Source organism: Diadema setosum, chromosome 18 (assembly GCF_964275005.1).
Source record: "Diadema setosum chromosome 18, eeDiaSeto1, whole genome shotgun sequence".
Classification (NCBI taxonomy): Eukaryota; Metazoa; Echinodermata; class Echinoidea; order Diadematoida; family Diadematidae; genus Diadema; species Diadema setosum.
In genome coordinates, this window is record NC_092702.1 from 23,883,455 (window position 1) to 23,910,790 (window position 27,336).

Here is a 27,336-nt window from a genome sequence, read left to right on the forward strand (position 1 = left end):
TATCCAAGATAATGTAAACTGAAAATGTGGCCAACATACATCCCCAGTTTGAGAGGCAAAAAGGGTATTAAAATCAACCATTGATATGCAGACTCAATGGCGTTCAATGCCCTTTTTCTAACCTGATGATATCAAATTCATACAAATACACTCAGAGCTTGCCACACAATTAACCATAGATTATCAGAAGTCAAAGGTCACCTATCTGATTTAGCCCATGTTTGTATACACTTTCCTCTCTTTCTTTTAGAATAAAAATACAAACCGGAAAATTGTACAATCAACGAATGAGACAAGTCATGAGATATATCATGCATCAAACTAGTCAGAATATAACTTTATCATACAACGTAGTTGCTATCAACATTCTTGCTGAACTGTGCAGTGCACAGTAAGACCCACAGTTGGCCAATTGTAACATAAATTGAAAGAACTCACTGCTCTGACATATCTTAACAGTAAGTTCTACTGTACTTTCCAGTCACTTTATATCATTTGTACAACAGTATCAAGCCAAAGAGTAAATGTTCTCACCTTTTCTGATATGCCCTGGGCTGCTACTTCAGGTGCTTGGTACTGAGCCCCAATGTGGTTGTCTGCAAAATTGTATTGAGTAAAAACAAGACAGTTGAGAACTCACAGACATGTGTACACAAAGAAGAAACAATCCATTTAGGTGATATCAATTAGAAACAACACCACCCCTGGTTAATTGTTCTACCACCAATTCTACTAGCATCACTTCTACTACACTTGTATCACCATTTCTAATACTACTTCTACTATTACTATTTCTACTATCCCCAGATATCTCCTTCAGCTGCCTTCCTTGAGTGGTTCATCACAACAAACCACAGATTTCACCTTAATCTCTCATGAGCACCCTCCAAGAGGTACAACAGAAGAAATCCACCCAAAAATAAATAAACTTCAAAAGAAAGAATTCCCTACAAAATGATAACAAGAGACCCGTGGGTCTAGCGCTCACCTGAGTATCGCAAGTTCACCTTTCACGCAGTCACTAATCTAAATTATTCACAGCTCTACTAAAATTTGACCAGGCTTCTCAAGTAGAAGATGAAAATGTACAATAAGGGCCAAAATTTTTAAAGATTCCTTAATTTGGGGAGATTGGGGGCCCCCTGGGGCCCTCTGGGTGGGGCATGGTGCCCATTTTAATAAATTGAGATCCTGACCCCCTAGGGATGCTACCTGCCAAGTTTGACGAAAATCCATCATGAGGTTTTCAGGAAGAAGATGAAAATGTACAATTCAGGCCCCCATTTGGACCTTCCCAACCCCCCCCCCCCCCCCTGCCCTCAAGAGGGGCACCCCTGGATTTGCTATGGACAAACTTGAAACTACAGTCATTAATGTACTCACTCATAGTATTATCTTAGCTCTATAACTTCTGATTCTAGAGAAGATTTTTAAAGATTCCTTCATTTTGGGGGGTCTGGCCCCCCCCCCCCCCCGGGGCCCCTGGGTGGGGCATGGTGCCCATTTTAACCAATCGAGATCCTAACCCCCTCGGGATGCTACCTGCCAAGTTTGGTGAAAATTGGTCATGGGGTTCTCAAGAAGAAGATGAAAATGTATAATTCAGGCCCCATTAGGATCCCTCCCCACCCCCCTCCCCTGGGTCCCAAGGGGGGCACCCCTGATTCTGCCATGAACAAACTTGAAACTACAGTCATCAATGTACTAACTCATAGTATTAACTTAGCTCTATCACTTCTGGTTCTAGAGAAGAAGATTTTTACAGATTCCTTAATTTTGGGGGGTTTGGGCCCCCCTGGGGGGCCCCTGGGTGGGGCATGGTGCCCATTTTAACAAATTGAGTTCCTAACCCCCTAGGGATGCTACCTGCCAAGTTTGATGAAAATCGGTCTTGGGGTTTTCAAGAAGAAGATAAAAATGTAAAAGTTTACGCACGACGGACGACGCACGACGGACGACGCACGACGGACGACGCACGACGGACGACAGACGACGGACGACGGACGACGGACGACGGACGCCGGACGAAGGGCGATCGCAATAGCTCACTTGAGCCTTTGGCTCAGGTGAGCTAAAAAATGACTAAAATTGGATAAGAAACAAGGAAGATATGACATTTTGAAACTTCACACATTTTGGGGAAACATTTCTTGACCAGTGCTTTTGAATATTCAAATGAGCGAGTTGATGATGTCATACCCTCATAATTTTTCATGTATGTTACAAATGAAATTTCGAAAAATTGTTATTTTTAGCTAATTCTGTGAAAGCATGTTCCCTTACCAATATAAAGTGGAGTTAAAGGGAAGATAAACCCCAAGAACAATGTGGATTGAGTGAAAGCAGCAACATTAGTAGAACACATCAGTGAAAGTTTGAAGAAAATCGGACAATCGATGCAAAAGTTATGAATTTTTAAAGTTTTGGTGTTGGAACCGCTGGATGAGGAGACTACTAGAGGTTATGACGTATGAGTGGACTACAATATCAAGAAAATATAAAGAAAATACTACAAAAATCCATTTTTCATGAAAATTACAAATTCCATCAACTTGATATTGACATATGTTAAGGGTTAGCAATTATTCCCCCTGCTTTCTGAAAGCGTTTGGTCCACTGCTCTTTCATAATTCTAGAAAAGTGAATTTTTGTTGAATATCCTTTATATTTTCTTTGTATTGTTGTCCACTCATACGTCATATCCTCTAGTAGTCTCCTCATCCAGCGGTTCCAACACCAAAACTTTAAAAATTTATAACTTTTGCATCGATTGTCCGATTTTTCTCAAACTTTCACTGATGTGTTCTACTAATGTTGCTGCTTTCACTCAATCCACATTGCTCTTTGGGTTTACCTTCCCTTTAACATTTGTTCCTTTTCATTTTGGGTGGTTGTAAGACAATTTTTATACCTATAGAGCTGGAATATGAGATTTTTGTAATTTCTGTATATTGTATACACTGTTATTTTCGCAAGGGTTTAATTTTCGCGAATTTCGCGAATTGCAGTTGGATCGCGAAATTAACAACATGCGAAATTGTCTCCATGCGCTTTGTTAATAGAGCATTAACGTAAGCGTCGGCGTCGACTGCGAAAACAACATCTTGCGAAAATGTCTATGACCTCGTCATTCGCGAAAATATCTGTACGCGAAAATAACAGCGTATACAGTATATGAAATGAATTTAGAAATTGTGAGGGTATGACATTGTGAGCGTATGACATGGTACCTGATTTGAATATTCATAGGGACTGGTCAGGAATTGTTTTCCGAAAACAATGTGAAATTTTAAAATGTCATATCTTCCTTATTTCTCATCTAATTTTAGTCATTTATGTATCATTCTGGCAGGGGATATTTTTCTCTTTCTTTTGAATTAAGTTAATTTTTTGGTGGATTTCCATTTTAATGTCACTCTCAATCACCTTCTGCTCTTCTCTTTGAACCACTTCCATAAATCTCATCCTTGGCCCTCCTACAATGTATCTTTCTCTCACCCAATAATGCTAGGTTACACTTCTACCTTCTAGGACTTCAGGTGGTATTTTGACTTTGGGTGTCTATTCAGACTCATTATACAATGTACATCTCCTTTGAAACAAAAACCCATGATTTGAGAAGACTTCAGGATGTATTTTGTTTGAGACCTAGCTGTCAATCAAATCATGACATTTCAATTCATGCATAAAATGTTGCTGCAATGTGTGGATTTGATTTACTCAAGTTTAAGATAAACACATGCTGGAAATTGCAATTCATGTTAGAGTCATTCTTTCATGATTCTCATAGTCAACCCTCAGCTCAAAGCTTTATTCACGAAATCTGATGTTGTTCAAGCCGCATTCAAAACTGCAGACCCTTGCTTGTCTGATTTCATCAAGTGAATGGTTTATTTTGCATTATATGTGTGAGAGTGAGTGTATACTTTGTGTGCGCTCACAAGTATACTATGCCTATGTTGACTATGCACAAACTGGTTCTATTCATCACATGTGTACACTTGGTTCCTGGATCAATAACTCCTTATTTTCTTGTAATTTGCAGCCCGTGGATACCTCTGTGGGAGGCAAAAGATTCACTTTGTCCCTCAATTATCAAAGCAGCCATGGTGTAACATTCCAATTGAGAGACTGGTTGCTTCACTCATGAGGTAATGAGGATCTTTTTTGGCAGGGCAGCCGGGCATAGACAGTGTAATGAAAATGTGTTTTTATGTGTTGAGATAAGCATAGAGAAATGCAGTCATGAGCTATAGCTATTGCTCTACTGTTCATGCCCCCACTTCACTTACTAGTCTAGTTATTTTTCTATTTAAATGTTGTAGCCATGTTTGTTAATGTTTTGTTGGATAGCGTAGCAATTTAGTGTACAAAATGTACAAGATTTTTTTTCTACTCATATGCAAAAGTTTTGAATGATTATTAAATCAGCTTATCATATCTATGAATCACTCATAGAAGATCTACTATTAAAACCAATGGAGGTGATGTAATGTTTACATGACAAGGTATTCTGTTTTCTCTTAAAATAGAACATATTTCAGATGGTATCAAATAAAAACACACACACACACACACACTACTTCACAATGATATTCCATGATGTAGGTACCTATGTTGTTGTTCAGTGCAAGATTGAGACAATTCCTGTCTTCAGGAGAAAATGCTGAGACTGTTGTGATGAAAGGATAGCATTTTTAGCAAATTCACTTCTAGAGTATTCTTCTTTCTTGGGTGCCCAAATATATACTGCCAAATTCTCATGGGCTAAACTGACAAAACAGACACTACCTCGCATGGGAAGAGATAATTCTTGGTGTGACACAGCAGCAAGCATTCCCATTTGAACTGGGCTCATCATAAGTCAATTTTTTTTTTGCCATGCATTCTTTGTTTACTGTGGAAAGTACCCTAATAAAATAAGTTGTGATATTACAAAAAAAAATGACTTGTACTTTAAAATAATGATGAAAACTTTTTTTTAGCCATCTGGTTGTGAATGCTACCTTTCTCAGCATCAGCACCTCAACAGAGAGCTACATCAAGATGCCACCATAACCTAACTCAAGGGATAGTATAGTATTGGTGAAGATGAAGATTGAGCATATCAACTTGTTGCAAGATACTAAGAACCACTTATGAATGAGATGTTACAGAGCATACACTTCTAAGAGATATTCAAAGTTTATATGATGGAAATCGGTTTTGAAATGGCTGAAATGTCCAAAAGCAAAGTAAAACAAAATGATCTCAATAAATGATGGGTCCCATCTTGCTTACTTTGTTTTGGATATTGCAGCCATTTCAAAAACAATTTTCATCAAATAAACATTTACGTTCTTCCATATTTCATAAAAGGTTTCTCATTATCTCACAAAAAAAGTTAATAACCTGAAATCAGGTCTCAACAAAAACTACATTGTATACCATTCCTTTGCACTTGATTGTCACCAATAAAACTACTGTGAAAACATGTGGAACTTATACTGTATAGAGTTTCATCCCTTTCACTGAAGTCAACCTAAAGGTACAACCAAATTTCTCTTTACAAAATATTACATGAATGAAGAACAAATCGATTTTCTCTTGAAAGAAATACAATGTACATCATAAGTACAAAACTAGAAAATATCAGGTTTACATGTACAGTAATTCCAAACAACCTTGCCACCATCCCAAATCCCTTTCCTCTACAACTTAGCCTCTTTGTTTCTAATCTTCATCTCTCTCTTTTTTTTTCTTTTTTTATTGGGGGGGGGGGGGGGACTTTAAAGAGATCATCTGTTTCACATTCAAGAGGTTAACAAAGGCCTTCAAGGTCCTTCTCTTCCTATTGTCTTAACTACCCCCCCCCCCACCTTCCTGATCCCAACTCATAAGGCGTGTCTTCATCAGCCCGAAGTTTCAAGATAGCGCGCTATCTTGCGGTTACCAAACTAGTCCGATGTCAAAATAGCGCGCTATCTGTGTAGTGAAGACGCAGATAGCGCGCTATTTGATCGGGAAAATTTCCCCCAAAATCTTGGTCTAGTTCGTCAACTAGAGCGCTAATTCGTGAAATAGCGCGCTATCTTGGGTGTGTCTCCATCAGCCCGAAATTTTCTCGATCCCTCCACGCTTCTGGTTAGCCAGCTGGCAATGGAAAGCGCATGTACAAGCAGCTATAGTGATTGTGTATAGTACATTACACGCACGGTGTATTCAAGGATCACATGTGTGTACTATAGGCCTACTGTTGTTGTCATCTTTAAAACCAGGGAGGTTATTTCTCTCACCTCCCTATTAAAACTCAGTGCCGTGCATGCTAGCTGGTTTTGTTTTGTTTTGTTTTGTTGTAAACTTCTTCTTCTGGTCCACTCTATTCATACCTTAGCTGAAGATTCTTGCAGATTGTGTGCATTTTGGATTTGTTTAAACATTGCAATTCGTTAATTTCATATAAGATGCCCGCTCACTGGACAGAAGAAAGAGTAGCGTTTAGTTATTAATATCCCTTTGGAGAGAATTTGCTGTACTGCTCACCTCCCTGGTTGTAGAATCGTACATACGGTGATATAGGAGATTTTGAGCGGGGAAATCCACTTTCGAACCGCGAGCCAGGCAGAGTAATATTGCAAAGTGCGCATGCGTCAATTTTCGGACTAATTTCCCGAAGCAGGCTGTTCGAGCTGATGAAGACGCACATTCGCTGTATCGGGCTATTTTCTAAGACCGCAAAATGTCCCGCTAGTTTGAACTTCGGGCTGATGAAGACACGCCTATACTGGGAGAGGTTAGAACTCATGCTCATTGATTTCTTTACATTTCAAATCAATTCGACAATCATTTAAGACGGAGAGCTGGCATTCTGTGTCTGCTACTAATGCCAACTGTAATCTCCTCCTTTCACTGAACAAGGCATTAAGTGGGGACAAAGACGCCCGGAGGGAATGGGTCTGCTCTGCCTTAACAGCTCCTAAAAGATGAACAAAATGTTCTCCTACATGCCTCAAAGGCAACTGAAGATTGACTGGTCAGATATTGATTTCCTTTGTCCTGAACACTGGCCAAGTCTGGATTAAATGCAAGGCTGTGGTTATTGTACCACATGGAGACCTCAGGATATTTGGTAGCATTGTCAGAACTTGTTTATAGATAGCCCCCATGTACATGTATTTCACAACAAACATGATTTTTGCAAGGAACTTTCAAATGGCCATTTGAGCTATTACTGAAAACACAGGGAAGACATAAAGTGCATTTATCACACTGTACTTTATTTATGAAGAACAATACTAGTAGTCTACTTTGTATCTATCCCACACTGTCTCATTTTTGTTGGTAAATTTAACTTTGTGCACAGACACAAATGATATGAACATTTTTGCACAGGTTTGTAGGCCAACATATTTCACCATTGCAATGGGAGATATAGAGTTATTCTTATCCTACAATTTCCACTTACCCAGTACTGAACAAGTATACCCTGCTCTCCTTTTACAAAGTTTTAATCTTTACAATTTGTTTTGTTTTGCAGTTGTTCTTCTTCCTTTCCATTCTGCTGTTTGATCTACTTTAGTATACATTCAATTTGAATATTACACAATGTTATAAGACTGCACAAAGGAAACATTGGTTTTCAGAGGCCTCAAAAGTCATCTTCCACCATTTGGAATTTGCCTGCAAACGTCGAAAGGGTCTACCAGGAAACCTGTTTGGTTTACATGAATTGCCAGGATAATGAGTTGTTTTTTAATCATGGCCGGTGTATCCAACTTATATTCTTACTTACATTGTAGTGGGTAGGTGGAACGATACACGTATATATATCATATTTCCCAAGATTTTTATTTCGTATTTTCTCAGATTGCGATACTGGCAGCATATCTTTATGGCAAGTACTTCACATTTTTGTTCTGAACCCGTTGAGGACGGACTGATTTTGCTACAACACGCATTTCCCATAGACACCTGATCGAGTCTACTCGGGACTCATCTTCAATGGGTTCATCCACTGAAATCATGTTATTCCAGCATTATTTTACACATTAAAGCCCATTTCCTTTTCTTCTCTCTCTCTCTTTTCTTTTTTGCTTTTTGTATGGGAGGGGTGAGGGAAATGTATGCTTTATGATGTGAATTCGCTACATTTCGTATTAATGGATAATTTTCAATTCAAAGCAATATCATTCAATATGGATTTTAAATTGATATTTAATTACAAGAAAATCAGAAATAACTACATGAAATTGCCTTTGCTTCCTTTGATGTGAGAAATGTGATATCAATCTTAAATGTTCACCACTGCAGTGCTGCATTTTACGCAAGCTCGACAAATCATCATTTGCTTTATGATGTCTGTGAATTCGCTACGTTTCATACGAATGGGTAATTTTCAATTCAAACAAAATCACTCACTCTGGGATTTAAATTGATATTTCATCACAAGAAAATCTGAAATAATTACATAAAATTGCCTCTGCTTCCTCTGAGGTGAGAAATGTGATATCAATTTCAAATGTTGACCATTGCAGTGACGCATTTTATGCAAGCTCGACAAATCATTGCTACAAATCGCCAAGAAAAGAAAATTCTAAATCCTTGTGGCATCAATATGAGTGAGAAATTTGATTGTGTCTGACATATGGAGTCAAAGGTCATGAGGCAACACGCATAGCATCACGTTCACTGTCAACTTGGAAGTTATCAATGTAAGGTGTGTTGATATCCCAATGGAGGGTTAGTGCTGAATAGCTAGCATGCTGGGGGTCAGTAAGGTCATGAAATATAGATATTTGCAAAAATTCCATGGAGACAGGCAAATTTCCAGTTGTTTTGAGATATGGCTCTAATTTAGTATTTTTTTTTTCTAGTATAGTATGAGGGCAACAACGATTCTGTTTTACACTTAGTATTTCCAAAGCAATGACCATGATAAGTTCTGTCCAAGCAGTTTCTAATCTTTGTCAGGGAGGTATTGCAAGAGAAAACCTCCCTGGTTGTATTGGGAAGTTGTATGTTCAATATCAGCATTGCATCCCCTTGGAGGTAAAAAGAATACAGGAATGAATCATTTGTACACTTTGAAAGCTTTGGAATCAATCTATAACCTAAATGTTGAACATTTCTGTCATTTTTTTAAATAAAAATACAATACAGAGAGATATTAAAATAAGTTTTGGCACTTGAAAGCTACAAATGATCACAGAAAATTCAGGGTTTTTTGTGGGCATTTTATGATATATTTTGGTCGATATTTTTCAGACGAACTATTACAAGCTACTGAAATATTTGCATCTGATTGGCTGAGAACAAATTTGTCCAACAACTTTGATGGACAAAATGCTTCATGAAATGCCCCCTGGGATCTCTTTGTAAGTGAGGATTTATAGCACTAATGTGTAATCCATCAATGTTCAGGTACATGTATTTCCATACTAGGACATCTTTCAATCACTTGGAATACTGTTGTCTAGGACTCTATGAGCATACACTGTAATTAGAGCCTCTGGCAAGAAGAATTTGTGATCTAGATGGTGAAACTCACAACAAAAAGCAGGTGACCATATCATGTTTGAAAAGATACATTAACTCAACAAATGCTAGCAGATCAATTGCACTAAATAAACTTAATGAAAAAAAACCCTGTTATACATGTTTTGATAAAGTCTATGAAGTTCAAATTAACAAAAAAAAAAACAAACACACACACACACACACTTGTAATATTTCTAGATACATGTACAGTAACATGTAGACTCATACAATTCCCATTTCCCTTCAAGAAATGCACAGTTCTATACAACTGACAACGACCATTTCAAATTAACCTTGAGATTTTTCACTCTAGAAATTTACTTAGATGGGATAATTAGTGTACTTGCGGTCTGGGCTGGTAAATTTCCTTCATGCACACATTAAAAGTTTCTTGCCAAAATCTACCAGATTCGCACAATGCTGCACACTGGCACTGGTCAAACAGTCCCTGGGGGTCAGTAAAAATCACTGTCGGACCAGTAACTTTTTCAGGAATGGACCAGTAAAACATGGGGAAACTGGAAAACTGAAAAATGTTTACCATTGGGAGCAGTGATTTAAGAAATGTGTGATTTATCAAATTTGATGCGTATGTGTAGGCCAGTTGTATCACAAAAAACATCCTAACATATAAAAAAAAAAAATTGCAATAAAGCATAAAATATAAGAAGATATCACTATATTTCTCAATAAACCATAACTGTAGACAGTTTAGTCTAGAATCAATTCTATTAATCATTTTTCACATTTTGTTTATTAACCAATATCTAACACTGATTATAGACTTACTGATTAACATTTTTACATTGGTTGTTTCTATCCCTACAATGTAACTCACATTTAAGAACTATTTTGAAGCATAAAAGATGGGTTTTAGATCAATCTGCAATTGGTAATGCCTTTAGATAGCTTTTGGTAGATGGAAAATTTGTGAAAATTTCATTTGAAGCAATGACAACCACTTTGTCACGTAACCTTGTGGATAGTAATATGAGAAATAGACTCTTGCTGAGTTGCCAATCCACCAAATTACGAAAATCAAATGATGACTATACTCGCTTGCCCTTCTCAGAATGCTCCCCCCCCCCCACCAACTTTCTCCTACCAGCTACTAGTCACGTACACATGTTTGTGATTTAAGTACAAATCACAGCTAAGTAATAAAAACATATGTACTAAAAATTGATTTCAGGCATAAATCCATCAATTGTTATTCAGGAGTCAAACTTCCACATAAAATCAATCATCTTTATGTACCTCCCAAATTATTTCACCCATGTGAATTCTCAGTGTAAAGAAAATGGCCTCGATAAAAGAAGTCATAAGTTTAATGTTCAATTGGATGAGTCAACATCATTTTTTTTTAACAGCTGATTACCCAGCGCTGCCAATATTACAGCATGTTTGGTTGAGATTCTTTCTTTTTTTTTATTCATCAGTATGCACCAAATTGGAGCATTCATATAACACCAGTCTGACAATTTTGGTAAACCACAATTTCAGAGACTCCAACCCAAAGTACCTTCTGATCTGGAGATTCTCCCGCCGGAAACCCCTAGCAAACGGGAGACTCAAAGTTGATGTGTGCGAAGCGCGAAATTGCCAGGGTTCTAGATGCTCTCTGGTGCTATCTAAGAGTTAATAAGACTTATTTTTTCAACATATGACAGAAATATGTAAGAAATCCTTTCCAACGGGAGACAACGAGCCAGGGCGGGAGAAATTAAATCTCAAATGGGAGAACGGGAGATTTTGCAAATTTGGGTTTTCGGCGGGAGAGTTGGAGTCTCTGCAATTTTTAGCAGGGATTCCTGAGTAAATTGCTTCATAAAAAACCACAAATTTATATCATGAAGCCCCCTTCGAGACACAATTCCACTCCATACTACAGTTACTTTTGATAACAAGAGTGAAATAAAAATTGGGGGAGGTTAAATTCATCACACAAAGGTAAATTAACAGAATTTGAAGATTCATATCATGTTTTTCCTGGGACAGATATTGTGAAAAAAATATAGATGCAAATTTGACGATGTCATCACCTCACAAGTCTTCTCCTAACCTGCATACAAATCTTCTGTAACCATGTTAATGGTCTTTCTTTTGAAAATGAAACAAAACAAAGTAACTGCATTGAATCACAGTTTGCAAAAATCTTTCAAAAATGATTTTTAGTAGTTTTCTGTTTTCTGTAGTACTAATTCTGAAGCATTTCTTGGGTGCAAACCAATAAAAGAGGATTGAAATGTTGAAATTATAATTATGAAACCAACATTATTGTTCAAGAAATATATGTAGACCTTGCAAATTTCTAAACTTTGTCATATTTTCGCATCTCACTTTTACGATTCAACTTGTACTACTGTACATGTATTCCATCAGTCTGATTTTTTATTCATTTACTACTACAGTCAATCCAAACATGGAAGTAGCATTGCATTTTAAATGCAGTGCCTTTCTGCCTTACAGATCACATACATTAGCTAACAGTGATTAATACAATGTACGGTTGTATATCCCCCCCCCCCCCCAAAAAAAAAAAAAAAGAAAAAAAGGTACCGGTTACACAAATTGTCATTCCATAGCAGTCTGCACGGAATACAGTCTATGACAGCTCACACAATCCGACACACACTGAAGCGCAAATAGACTGGATGAGTGGAAGAAGCGACTATCTTTAAACGGCAGGCCTTTTTTGTGATGCCATTGTAAAGGGATTTAACCTCTTGTTCCCTCACTCCTGAAAAAGCATAGGTTCTGAGTTTTCTAAATATGCAGGAACAAAATGTCTGTTCCCCACTCTGATTGGAAACTTCCCTTTGATTTGTACATTGGGTGGACAAACACCAGTCTGTGTCTGGTGGGAGGGACCTCATGGGACTTATATAATCTTCATTCATTTGGATTGTGTGTCAAAAAGATTACAAAATACTCTCCGAGTACAGGATCTGGTTCGTTAGAATCCCTACTATCTACCAATGATCCACATCGGTTACACCAGGTGCACTTGCCAAACACTTTACAAAAACTTTGCTGAGCCCTGTAAGCATAATGCCGTGCACATTATTGTCCTGGACTGATAATATTCATCAAGTTCATCCATTATTTATCAAAATAGTAGGTTACTTTCTATTCAAAGGCATTCACTATTGAGGTTTCCAATTCCCAAATTGCCTGTGGATACAAACTCCCAGTTTTGTTTACAATGGTTGCCATAGGAACATCATTCTCCCCTTTCCAACCTCGGTTTCAGAATTGTGTGTGTGCGCGGCCTGCAGCACAATACAGCGCCACTGTGTGGTCTGGACAAGATACACAGATCACACAGTAGGGACGCTGCATGCAGGAGCATTTTGGTTCAGTGTCAGGGGTAAGATATGACCCCCTTGACAATGATTTACAATGTACAATATCTTGGCCATGATCACTTTGATTTTTGTGCATTCTGGATAGCTCTATGTTGGAAGTTCAAAGTTTTCTCCCAACTTTTAAGAACTGTTCAACTGCAGTGTTTGGATCATAGATTGTATGGTCAGGAACATTTATACAGACTGCACTACTCTTCATCAGATGTAACAATGAACACAACATGTGTACACAACCACAGTATGTAGAAACCTCATGGTTCTAAGTGAATAAAAACAAACAAACAAACAAACTTGACTTCTGTCAATGGAGTAATTACAGATTTATCCAAGGAGAGCTACAGAAGTTTCATCACAAGCATTTCCAAAAATGCAAAAGCTTAGAGTGTGAAACACACTATCATGTAGGGGCAGTATTATACAAAACTGCATTCACATCACAGACAAAACAGCGGGATACAAATTCCAATCCAAATCTCAGGATGTTTTTGCACCCATTCAGATAGACAGAAATATCGCGCTTATTGGTGATCGCTATACAACCGTACTTTGTCAACCAAACTGCGCATGCCCAAAATCTACCCAAATGGTGCCCCTTTGTAGAAGTGCCTTGTGTTTGTACACTGCTTAATTATTGGTGTTTTAAATGAAGGGATATAAGATTTCAAGATTTTTTTTTTTTTTTTTCTTCAGCCTTCAAACACTTGCTGCAGTGTCTATTATGGCACTGCTTCTCAGATTATCATAATAATTCCAAAATAATTGCAAGACTTCTTGGGATCTGGATTGCACTACAGTATTTCACAGTGGGATTTTTGTGTCCATGTCTCAAAGGCAAAAATCTACAGATTTGGATCGTGATAAAAATCTTGAGATGTGTGTCCCTCTACAGTAATTCGCATCAGTGTGAATTCCACTAATAACACTTCTCCTATTAGGCTATGATGAGCATTTGGACAAAGGTCTCATATTTTGTATTGGGTTTACAGCACATGCTTGTTACAGTAGTTGCCCTGAGCAAAGGGGTTTGCAGCACCCTGCCAAGGTATTCAAAATCAGAACTATGACAAGATAATTACAAAAGAATCATCTTTCTGACAAGCAGAGACTCCAGCTCTTCTTCTTCTGCAATTTTCGCAAAATTATTCACAAAATTTCCCACTCTCCTGCTTGAATTTGAATTTTGCCAGCTCCATAAATAGCTGTATGTCTCCTGCTTAAAGTTAGCTTTCTTCCACCCAAGTTTAGTTTTGTGTACAGGTACAGTATTCATCGCATAATCGGGACAGGTTGGGAGTAGCAAACACGGCCCCTTTAAGCGGGGTGCCCGATTTCGCGATGAGCACTCACCATACACTAACGGCATACGACATGTACATGTAGTGCACACACACGCACACACACACACACACACACACACACACATGCATATACTGACGTACTGTACATGTACATGAATACACAACCACGCTTCCCCTCGGCGCGACCCTCTAGCTCTCCCTGCATTCTCGCAATGATGTAGAGTAATCGCAACCGGGTTCTTCTTCTGTCACCTCTCTTCGAACACAAAATATGTGGATTAAAAGCTAGCACTTTCTTATATTCGTAGAATTCTTGGACACGTAGGGCGTTCCGTATAAATACATATCCACAACCATGGGAAATGATTACGCAGAACTGATGTGGGAACGTCAATGAAAAGTCCTTCAATCATTCAATCATCACGGCTTCATTGTTTACTTTACATACCGCGATCACTGCACTGTACATGTGTTGTCAATATGTAGCGATCTAGCTCGCCATATATACACATGTACAGAAAAGCGAAGGCGGGCAGCGAGCTGAAATGTACATGTATGTGTACTGGATGGATGGAGGTCAAAACACACCAGTCCGAAGCTTGCTTTGTAAGTTTGATGTAAACGACAACTGATAGGGAATCTTTGAAATATTGTTGTGGTATTTTGGTAGATTTTTTGTGTAAAATATCAACAAAATCAAAGATCGCTTGAAGAAAAATTGTCCCGTTTATCAGAGGTCCCCGCCCGATTATCCAGTGAAAATAACGTGCATTGGAAATGTTTCTGGGAAGTGTATGTCATTTAAGCGAGGTTCCCGATTATCAGATGCCCGATTATGCGATGAATACTGTACATGTTCACAAATAAGACTACCGGTATTAAGAGAGCACCAGAGAGCATATAAACCGGAGCTAGACCCCAGAGCAGGGTGTTTAACCCACTGAAGATGTCCTGCCTCACATCCAACTGGATCCCATGGAAGACCAACTCGTGTAGCTGATTCTTGGGCTATCCAAACATCTTCTCAGATGGAAAATGAAACAAAGCAAAACAGGCTCTCAACAAGAGGTCTCTGTACAAGACTTCAAATAATCTTGGAAGTGACTGAACAATTTCATTTAAAATCACATTACATCTTCTGAGTGTTTAATCACAGTTCAATGATTATTATTTTGTGTGTGTGTGTTGTGTGTGTGTGTGTGTATTTGATTTGATAGGAGGGTTTTTTTCCATGGTTCCTTCCTTGTTGAGTGTCAATCAGTCAATCAAAGGAAGCTCTTCTTCCATGACATGCTGCCTGGCTGACAGAATTATGACATGTTTGAAACCACTAAAGGCCCGGTCCCACTGCACTTACGGATGCAAAGAGGATGTAAAGCGTACAAAAAATCTTGCCATCCGTTGGAAAACGCTACGAATCCGCTGTGTACCCATCGCATACGTGTTTCATCCGCTCTATCCATCGAGCATCCGTCCACTGTGATTTCATCCGCGCAAAAAGTTTTAGCTGCTTAAAACTTTTAGAACGGATGAACTTTCCGCTGTGTACGATGTAAATCCGCGACATACGAGCAACAAACGTTGTATGTCCGTGCGGCATCCCTTAAACGTCCGCTGCATCCTCTCTGCATCCTCTGGGCATCCTCGCAACTCACATCCGCTGCAGCTAAAAACGGAAAGAGGGAGGAAAGATATGGTACGTGGAACGTCTTTACATCGTTAATAGCACGTTTAATAGAAAGGATGGAAGCGCATGCATCTCGTATATAAAGCATTTTGAAAGCATCCCCTCTGCATCCGCTCTGCATCCGCTCTGCATCCACTCTGCATCCGCTTTTTCTGTTATGCGTCCGTTTCGCAATTATCTCCGGTAACCCCTTCGGAGCTGTCATCCCCTTCCATCCGCTTTCATCCGCTAGGCTTCCGATGAACATCCGTTTAACATCCCCGCTACATACTACCCACGTCCGTTCTATTTCCGTTCTGTTACCGCCAATTTTCGCCAATTTTGTCAATTTCTGGAGCGGATGAAAGCAGATGAAGCCATCCCCGAAATTTTGCTCGTCCGCTGTGTCCTTTCTGCATACATGTACGCTTTGTGTCCGTCGGCCAGTGGAAGCTACACTTTGATTGGAGAAGGTAATGTCTTGTGATTGTGATGAGCATAATAGAGGTGCGTCCTAACTGTCACAAGACCTGGGAATAATGGCATGGTGTGTTTGCTCATCTTCACACATGTACAGAACATTCTCACACGGCTTTGAGAATGCAAACATTTACCGGTACAAACTCCCACCACAGCCAGTTATCCTCGGTGCAAGGAGTTTCTGCTATAACAGCTGAAGCATATTTTCTCTTACAATGCTTGCTTGTATTCTGAGTTTTGAGTGATTCTATAATCTATCTAAAACTGTGGCTTTCCCATGGATCATGTTTGCAATTGTGAACCAGACACTGCATCTGATTCTATTGAACCCAAAAATCAATGGATATGGTTGACTGGCCATGTTTTAGGTGACAACAGGGCTCTTATTTGGGCAGAGTGACAACAAACTATTGAAATCAGTGGCGGATCCAGGCAGGGGAGCAGTTAGCACCCCCCATAATTTTTGTTAAAACAAAAGAAATAAAAAGAAAAAGATGGGGGTTGCATGCACCCTCCTTTAATTTTGTAAAGCCCCCCCCCCCCCCCCCTCCCTTTACGGAATTCCCAGATCTGCCCCTGGAAATGCTGCCCATAATATCATAACAGAATACACAGTGAGTAGAGAAAACATCAAATCATTAATTCTCTCTCTCTCTTTCATTCCTGTTGTGTGTTTTTGTTCTCACAGTTTAACCCATTAGAGGCATAATGCAGATGAAACAAAAACCCAGCATTAGTGCTTTAAAATAGTTCTAAAATGTGAGTTAGGGATAGAAACAACCACTGTAAAAAATTTAATCCGTATAACTGATTTTAAGTACTGTTAAATACACAAAATGTGAACAATAGTTAATAAGAATGCTTCCAGACTTAACCATTTACAGTTACGGTTTGATGAGAAAAATACTGATATCCTTATATTTTAGGCTTTATTGCAATAATCTTATATGGTTGGATGTTTTGTGATACAACAGACCTACACATATGCATCAAATGTGATTATCTTGAACATTTTTAAAATCACTGCTCCCAAAATTAAACTAGACCTTTAAGGATGAGCCCCGAGTATACTCGGACAGAAGTCTACAGGAAATGCGTGTTGTAGCAAAATCAGTCCATCCTCAACGGGTTAAGCTGAAGTCTTTTTATAGGATTAGGCAGGCGCGGCGCTAGGGTGCAATTAACTCGCCAAAAGCTTATGACCTCGAAGCCTCAGTTGCAAAAAGTAGACAGCTTGTGTGCGTAAAACCGCTGGGGAAGTGTTGCAGGACAATCGCAATATCTCACCTCAAAGCCATCAAATGATTAAATCTATACAGCAAACTGAAGAAGAAACTATTCTCTAACTCGTAATGTTAGTTATTTGGGGTTTTATTGAGGATAAACGTGTGAAAATAATGTCGAAACTTAGCTTCCAAAACAGAAAATTTGGTCTCAAAACAAGTGTTATTTTCTCACATTTTCCTTCATTGCACAAAAATGAAACTTCGGTATATGACTTATGGTAGTATATCCATGCTGCTCTCCAAATATCTTTTCTGTATCATTTGGCGCACAGCTATGTCTGGAAAAAATCGAGATCACTGTCACTTGTGACCCACGTAAAATCCATGGCGTAAGGAATACGCAGTCCGATGTATTGGTTTTTGTGCTGCTTGAAACAGTTGAAGCACAAAGCAGGGTTCCTCTCTTGCCCACTCACCACCCTGCTGACCGAAAATCGACCTCTGTCGCATTGCGCCGAGCCTGACACCGCTGATTGGGTAAGCGTGCACTCACCAGTAGAAAACGCATGCGCAGGAGGATGATCTAGTTGTGCATGTCCAGTATCTTCTCTTAAAGTTGGTTGTCTTTTTGCTCTTATTTTTACCTAACTACTAATTGCACAAACACGAGACTTCGCAGGTAGTGAGTCTGGTGTATACAGACTAGTAATATGTTGATTAAATGCATATTCATGCAGGCGCAGACTTGTGTCGGGAAAAAATCGTAACCCTTTCCCACAGTCGACTCAAGCAGAAAAATACACATATCTCGAAAGATACATCAGCGTTTTTGCCCAAAAATCATATGAAGGATGATATATTCATATTTGATATATGTGTGAAGTTTCAAGGGATTTGGTTGTAAAATAAGGGAGATACGAGGAGGTGAACTTTCGAGATTTTTTGTCCTTCCCTCCGCACAGCGCTTCGATGACCGTTAAGAATTCAAAAGCTTTGGCCTCTTATCAGTGAGTTAATTGCACCGTAGCACCGGGGCTGTAGGAAGTATCCTCTGCATGGCATGGTAGTGAAATGTACAATTATACAAAGATGTGATACTTCATTTATTCCTACAAGTGGCATAATATTAATGTAATTTCAAAATAATGGTGTTTTTGAGGGTTGAGGCAATTTGAATGAAGTTAAATTTGAAGGTCAGAAAAGTCCACTAAACTTATCCTTGCACTCATTTCATAGTATGTAGATCTGTATGCCAATGTAGAAATCACATAATATTCAGTTGACGAAGACAACATTTTTAAATGCATAAGAAGTGCAAAAAAATAATGATGCACTGGGCAATATTATCCCAAGGCACAAGGATTAAATGTAAAATCTACTAAGTGACTCCTTTGACAACATTAATTTGTTTCACACATCCTACTCGCTAACAATGACAGCTGTGCAGGTATTTCCCTAATACAATGTACATGTACTTCAAAGACCAGGCAGATATTAAAATGTATGAGACAAAATACTCATTCCTGTCTTGAATGAGGGACATTGCATTTAAAAACTACTTGACAGGCTACACGTACAATGTCAAATATTAAGTTCCCTGATCTTTATGAAGAATAGTGCACTAGATTCAACTTCATTATTACAATCACATTTGAACTGAACAAGTAATCCCAGTACTGAGCAGCACAAGCTTTTGTTGAACACATTTAAGTAATCCTAACTCGTTGAATACACGTGAAGTCTTGGCACTATTATGTATAAAATGAGCCTGACACACACTCTTGATACTGCTGATGCAAGAGTGACCTTTAGAAAAGTCAATTGGGATTCCCTTTCACTCTCACACTGGATTAAGCCATGTGATCAATTTTGCCAAAGAATTCCAAATAAGAGGGATTGACCTTCAGTGAAGATTTTTAAATACCAATCAATACCTACCTAAACGATAGATCTTTTGGAATAGAAATCTTTACTGCTTCCTGAATACAACATTATGGCTGCCACTTCGATACTTAAAGGGAGGGTACAGTTTTGAATTAGATGTCGATTATAGGGCTGTAGGTTTCCAACTTTTTGTGTGTGCATGTGTACACAGTGTGTGAGATAATGAGAAACCTTTGCAACTGATGACCAAAAAAAAAAAAAATTGCTCTGCATCAACGTAAATAAGCACTGAATTGATCAGTGTTTTAGTAGCAGCCATGATAAAAATCATGGGTGTACATACTCGAGTGGGATTCAAACCCATGACCTCCTGATCAACGGACAGGCATCAACTCCACTAGACCACCGAGCTTTCGCCCGACAGCAAGTGTTGGTTCTAATCCTTATAGCATGCAGCGGGTACTGCATAATTATTCAAATTCATGAAATTCTTCCGTCGAGATGCTTTCATTGCAACTGATTGACAAATTGCCCTTCATCGAAGTAAATATTTACATCGATGCTTACGTCGATGCAGGGCAATTTGTCAATCAGTTGCATCTAGACGGAAGAATTTCATGAATTTGAATGAGAAACCTCTATGAAATCTGAAAGCACATACAAGGTATGTAATTCTTAGAGGAAATCACAGTTTATTTCATAAAATTAGGTCTTGAAATGGCTGAGATATCCAAAGAGTGATCCCAATAAAATGTGACAGGCCAAGACTTTTAGGAGGTAAAGAGATCTCAGTCATTTCAAAATCGATTTTCATCAAATAAACTTTCAATATCCCTTAGAATTGTATGCTCTTTAAAATTTCACCGAGTGCTTTGCTTTCATGAACGCTACTTTCTAAGCATGCTCGCACCTGGTACCAACCCAAAGGTATAACAGAAGACTTGCAATTAGGTACTATCAAGTATATCATCACGATACTCGAGCACTCAATGAAATACTTGTATGCTTTGTAGACTACATTGTCACCTTACATTTCCTGTTTAATCTTGAATTCTTTAATTATGTCATCAGTATACACATGTACCTTTAAACAGATCTAATATACTCATCTTTGAAATAATGAACATCATTTATGGCATGACTGGAGAGTCTCTAAAATACTAACTGAAGTCACCTCCTTGTTGAAAGTTTATGCACAAAATGCTTTGCAATGCCCAGTAAAACTGTGGCCATACACTTCTGATATTCAATAGCAAAGATGATACTAGTCTGTTCACTAATGCCACCAATATCTTTCTTCTCTATATTTTTCTTCCCATATAAACAGACAAGCATTTCCAATGTTTTTAATTAATTAAGTACCTTGTGTTTCTTTGATCCTCATTGTATTTTGTTTACTGGTTTTATAACTAATAAATTTCTTTTCTCCTTTCATGAGTCTAATTTTTAGATCTGTCTTTTTTTTATGTGCAGCTACATGTAGGTTTCACGCCTGGAAATGTTTAGAACTACCATGTAGAAAAAGTAAATTAAAATCAAATCAAATCTTCTACAGTAGGCCTATCTCTCTTGTACTAGTGGCACGCCAACAGTGTGGTATATACATGTAATACAAAATGTAGTACTGTGCTACAATTCGATTTGAGAATGACAAGGCTCAGATCTGTTGGACAGGTCTCTTACTACCGAGTCTGACCTAATGGCCATGGGTCTAGTATACCTGATTTGACGATGGATATGTTTCCATTGGCATTGAAGACCATGGTTTCGGGACAGAGTCGCATTTGTTTCATTCCCGTCCAAGACGACATAGGGAGGGACTGCAGAGCTGAACAGCATTCTTTGCAAATAGCCCAAATCTCGTCGTCCGAGAAGTGACGCTTCCCGTGCTCAGTGGACGCGAGCTTCGCCAGGGACACGGGCACTCCGTCCCCGCCAGATCCGGAGCGAAGAGGAGATGCTTCCGCCATACCGGGTTAGTTTGCTCGATCAACATATCAGAGGAGATCGTTCCGAATTGCAATCAATGTCGGCCACAACATCTTGGGAAGAGGGTATTCCTGGTATTAATCCTAAATTTGTCATGCCACTGGTAAAGAAACCGACAACATGTGAGCAACGGATGTCATCGATGCAGACATACACGCGTGATGAAATAACACCTGTTTTTGGAGCTCAGTCACTGCACTGACTTGAGCATGCGATACTGTATCATCGTCGCCACTTGCAAGTGTTCTACTTTCTTCAAAACAATTTCTCCGTCCATCGGTTCAAACGATTCCTTTCCGCACCAATCAAACAGTCTAATGAAAAACAAACAAACAAACAAACAAACAAACCTTTTAACTTACAATACAATGACTAAAGAAGATGAGTGACTCCTTTATCCGCCTGACAGGGCGGGTGGGCTTCTTCCTTTCTGCAGACTTCATTATTATCATCAGAAGCTCCGCTTCCCATTGAGGGTAGAGAACGTGTATTAAATAACATCGTTACGTCCGTGGCCGGCGTGGGAGCTTTGCCTGTCACGGTTGAGTAGCTTGCGAAGGTTTGTCTGCGGCTACGCTGAGCGCTACCAAGCTCTCTTTGCATCGGCACTTGGGTCGAGGGGAAAGATTCACGAATGCATCAACCTTTCTCAAACGCTTGTCACAAAGGAACAATTTAAGCGAGCAAGATAGCGTGGAGAGAAATACAATCAACAGTCAGGGCATGATTCTCCAGTCCTAAAGACATGATCAATAATTTGTGCGTAATCCTATTATCAAATCAGACTACAGAATGTGAATAACCTCGGTAACGCACAGAAGAAAATAGGTAGGCCCTAGTTGCGACAACGCGGTTTTTGGAGATGGTGATGGGGGAAATAGGGGGATGAGGCGCCAAGCAGGCTGTTTCGGGGGATGAATGACTACTTTTCTTTCATTCCTGAAATGTGATTGTAGTAAACACACTAAAAAAAATAAAGGTTCAAATTTGCACCCTATATGTCCCTATAGCAGCACCATGAGGTGCACAATTGCACCTTTTATTATGCAAGTAGAGTACCTACAAAGATACAGACATCCATCAGAATGTATCTTACGAGTAAAACCTTGAAACTCGTGGTCCAAACTTTTAATTCACAATGTATGTTTATGGTGCATGTTTGCACCCTTGATAGGCACAAAACTGAGGGTGCAAATTCGCACCCCTGCAAAATTCAGCGTACTTGCACCTCTTACGGGTGCAAATTGCTTATTGGGGAGCAAGGTTGCACCCTATAGGGTGGTTGTATAGCGACAATTTGGGTGTTCAAATTTGAACCCGTATTTCTTAGCGTGTAGGCGATTTCGAAGGTACTGCCCCGACACCTACAGGTAAACTCATTTGTGTGCATTTCTTACTCATTTTCAGATGACAAAGATTGGTTGGTATGTATGATCAGGGAGGTGAGCTCCTCTCACCCCCCGTGGCCCCCCCCCCCCCCCCCGATGATCCAGCGAGGGAGGTACAATATGGCTGGAAAGTGGGAAACGTAGAAATTAATGATACCAGTAACAGCCCCCCCCCCCCACACACACACACACACACAAACAAACACACCCCACTTTGCACCACCAGTGGCGGATCCAGGCGGGGCGCATCGGGCCCGTAGGCCCTACCCCTTTATTACTTTTTTTTTTTTTTAACGATTTTGAGGGAGCCTTGAAATCGACTAAGCCTTCATCGTAGGCCTACCAATCCAGTGAAAATATCCACTTATAAAAAAAAATTTAAAAAAAAAGTCAGGCGAAAATACAGGGGAGGGGCGCCCAGGGAGCCCCCCCCCCCCCCCCCCCCGGATCCGCTACTGGTTTGCGCGAAGTTGTGCGAAACTTGTTTGTATATCAGCAAGTAAGTGAAAAACAGCAACAAACAACAAATGCATAATCATGCCGGATCTACAACCAGTCAGCCCTGTCATATTACCTGGCAACTGGTATATAGGAAACATAATAAAATGATGATATCCATCTAAATCATAAAGCGCAAAAACCTATGCACTGTACTTTTGTTGGACCTACTTATACTGCGCTGCAGAAGCTTCTGATAATACGAATTATGCTTGCCAATAATGCACAATTAAAATGATAAAATTAATGTGTTTTGAGTTTTGATTTAAAGACTAGAAGACCCGTCTATTATGAGACAGGTTCGCGTCCCGTCGTTCCTTTTTGTATTTTAAATTACAGAGCAGGAGTTGCGATCATACTAATTTCATTTGTAAAGTGAGAAAAACTTGTAGAAAATTTTTACACCTCAACTTTCACCCACTCTGCTTAACAGAGCTACCAAGTCTCGCGCATTGTGAGTGAGACTCAAGCATTTAGAGTCTGTCTCACAATTTCACGCATGACACCCGTTTTTCTCACGCATTGGAAGCATAGCCCAAAATATTAAAGTCAGAGTTGCAAGTGAAGGCATATTTCCCTTTTGTCTTTCAAAATAAGTAAAAAAAAATAGTCACTTAAGTATGCACCAGCTTGCACCATTAAGAGCTAAAAATTGAAAAAGCTCCCTACTGTGGGAGGGTGGACACCCCCCTCCCCTCGCTCAGTCGCTTCGCTCCCTCGCTCACGCACATGCATGCTCGCCGAGATGCCGAGTCATGAAAATCTCACTCATAAAAATTTTTTGAACTTGGCATCTATGGCTTAATATTCTTTCGCTTTCAAGATCATTTATCTTCATGACTCTCATCAAGACACGGTTAAAGATTAAAGCTGTATCTAATCATCCTAGAGGAATAGCCAGTCATAAAAAGCACGTAAATTCATTAATTCGTATTCCTTACAAATGAGTTTTATCGTCATCCACTGCCCCTGCAGTGAATGATTAACAAGAGTAAATCACATTTAAAAACGATACTAACAAAAGGAGAACAAGACTAATCGTATGGGAACTGAGGGCGCCCTTAGGATTTCTCCAGCAGTGCCGAATGAGAGCACTGTTCTTCACAACCGAAGGTCAGTTTCTCTGACTACTATAATTTTATATAGATAGCCAGTGACTGTATAAGAAGGATATAACAGTGACGCACTGAATTGTTACCGTGCGTATTCAGTGCAAAAATGTGTTCGTTATGATTAAGACATTCTCATTACACATTCTGTAAACGTACCTGAACCATAGATGTCATCATAATGAAATAAGAAATTATTCATTTTCCCATTATGTTTCATTCAAGAATTACGGCATTAGTTGAGCAAGAAATCTAACTCACTCCCAAAACGGATGATAAAATTATTTTGGCTGCAGCTGTAGATATCCTTTATCAATACCTCAGATCGATCTAGTTATCAGCAAACTTTCGTATTTTCTCCTAATATCTTGTATTCCTATATTATTTCTATGTGCATGTTCTGTTTATTTGTTATTTATTTATTTATTTATTCATTCATCCATTTATTCATTCACTCAGAATGATTAAACATATTCCACTGTCTTTCACATGCCAATTTCATTTGGTCTTTCGTCCTTATTCAAAGTACATCACGGGAAAAAGAGCGATCGCATTTTATTGAATTAGTTGATTATTCATAATGGTTGGTATGAAAATTTTTCGTCTCATCAATACTCTCGGGACCCCATGGAAGAACAGCGGTGTCCTCGCTAACACAGCTGAATGGGCAATCCCTCCTTATCCATGTTTTTCGGATCTCTTGTGCCTTTGATGATCGATGTTCGACGCCGCCGTCTTGCTGAGCAATCTGAAGATTTATTTTGAACGTTATCATTCTGTTGGCCATATTTTGCTTATTAGTTTATTAAATGAAATGAAATTTCACTTAATGATAAAGCATGTAAAACAAAAGTCAATCCCGTCCCGAAATTTGTGCAAAAGTGTAAATCAGAGCTGTATCATGTGAAAATGTTTAAAACTGTACCATCCTGGAAAGCTGGTTTTATTATTGAAACTAATGTGGAATAATCTTGAAGTATATCAGATTAGTGCCCGGGTATGCCCAGTCGAGTAATTTTCATCTTTATTTCAGCATCTGTTGCTCAATTTCTATTCGCGCATCCTCGTGTCTGTACCTCCTAAGCTACGTTTTATAAGAAGGGATAGGGAAAAGTAATTACCATCACAAAGACATATCTTCCTTTGAAAGTGGCTGGTGATTATGCAATGAGACACGAGTCAATTGTCTTCGTATCTGCGCGGCAGATCCTGTTTGGCACATGCTTCAAATATTTTTGAGCGGCGGCTTCGAACATGGGTTCAAAGGAAATAAGACAGTTGTGGCTCCATTCTCCTTGATACATTGACGACCGGTGAAAAGTCGAGTTGGGCCTTTAGACAATAAAGAAAAAAAAAAGACTATGTATATAATCACGCAATATATACGTACTATATTAAACTGTTGATTCTTATCGGGGTATAGACTCAATCACTTAACTGTTTAGCGAAAGTAATTGAAAGCAATAGTATTTCGCATACGTAGTTTGGAGCGGTTGATTTCTAAACTATAAAGTGTGCCTAAAGTTTTATGATATTTTCTCTGTTGTATCATTTTCTCCCCCTCCCCTCTTTTTTTTTTCTCTCTCTCTCCTTCATGAATACAATAGGTCAATTTATGGTAAGGAATATAGCTTATCAGAAACCGGAAAGAAGCGATGTTGTTATTATTTTGGTTGTATATTTTATTCTACATATAGAAAGGTGAGGTACGTTTCTAGTAATGGATCTTTCTATCTCTCTTTGTTTGATTCAAAGATGAATGTATTTTTTTAGTATAATTGCCATCGGAAAGAGGGGACAGAACAGAATAAATATTACTGAGATATTGGGAGATAATACTATATATTGGAATCGTGCGAACATTATGGTGTACCTTTGTTCGCACGACGTACATTTTGGGGATTTAGCGATACTAAAACACACTTTTCATACAGTCTGAATCATTGCTCGCGGCTTTGTTCAGACAGCTTTCGTATATAAACAGAATTCATCTTGATGTTCAAAATCATCGCACTTAAAATGTCATTATCGAACGATGTGGTGTGTGTGTGTGTGTGTGTATGTGTGTGTGACTCGTGGATGGCTCATGATTGTGGTTCGCTGAATACGGAAACTCAAGAGAAGAAATTTTAGGACTGTATCAAACACTAAGTCTTATCAATCACATCTGACACACTAAATGTGGTTACGTTCGTTATTCCGAAGGTTCGTTATTCCGAAGGTTCGTTATTCCGAAGGTTCGTTAATCCGAAAATGTGATATGGTTTGTTATTCAGAAGATTCATCAATCCGAAAATGAAATAAGGTTCGTTACTCCAAAGGTTCGTTAATCCGAAATTGAAACAAAGCTCGTTATTCCGAAGGTTCGTTACGGACCCTGTATTATATATTTCATTTCGGATCAACGAACCTTCGGAATAACGAACCCTTTTTCATTTTCGGATTAACGAACCTTCGGAATAACGAACCCTATTTCATTTTCGGATAAACGAGCCTTCGGAATAGCGAACCCTATTTCATTTTTTGATTAACGAATTGTCGGAATAACGAACCTTCGGAATAACGCCACATCTTTGTTCGGATTAAAGAACTCTTTTTCATTTTCGGATTAACGAACCTCTAGGTATAGCGAATTTGTGTGTTTCGGATTAATGAACCTTCGGAATAACGAACTTCGGAATAACGAACCTTCGGAATAACGAACAGCACCCAAATTTATACTTACTGTCTGATATATTTCTCGTGTCAATCGCTGTCACGTACAATAGCTGGCATAAATGTATAAAAGAATTTGAAAACTGCACGTACATCTTTCAACAATTTCAGACTGCATGCTTTCAATCTTTTATAACTCATTCCATATTCTCTTTATTTTTTTCAATGAAGTAGACGCTTATGTCACTCCAACAAGATA

General features: G+C 38.9%; 1 protein-coding gene across 1 annotated transcript in view; it reads right to left on the minus strand.

Annotated features, from left to right (window-relative positions):
* LOC140241400 (uncharacterized) overlaps positions 1–21,408 on the minus strand; it is a 59,759-nt gene extending 38,351 nt beyond the window's left edge. Inside the window, exons 1-2 of the mRNA XM_072321131.1 lie at positions 21,159–21,408; positions 535–596 (exon numbers count right to left, since the gene is read on the minus strand). Coding sequence (XP_072177232.1) covers positions 535–596; positions 21,159–21,408 — 312 coding nt within the window. The remainder of the gene's footprint in view (positions 1–534; positions 597–21,158) is intronic.
* Positions 21,409–27,336: the final 5,928 nt, after the last annotated feature.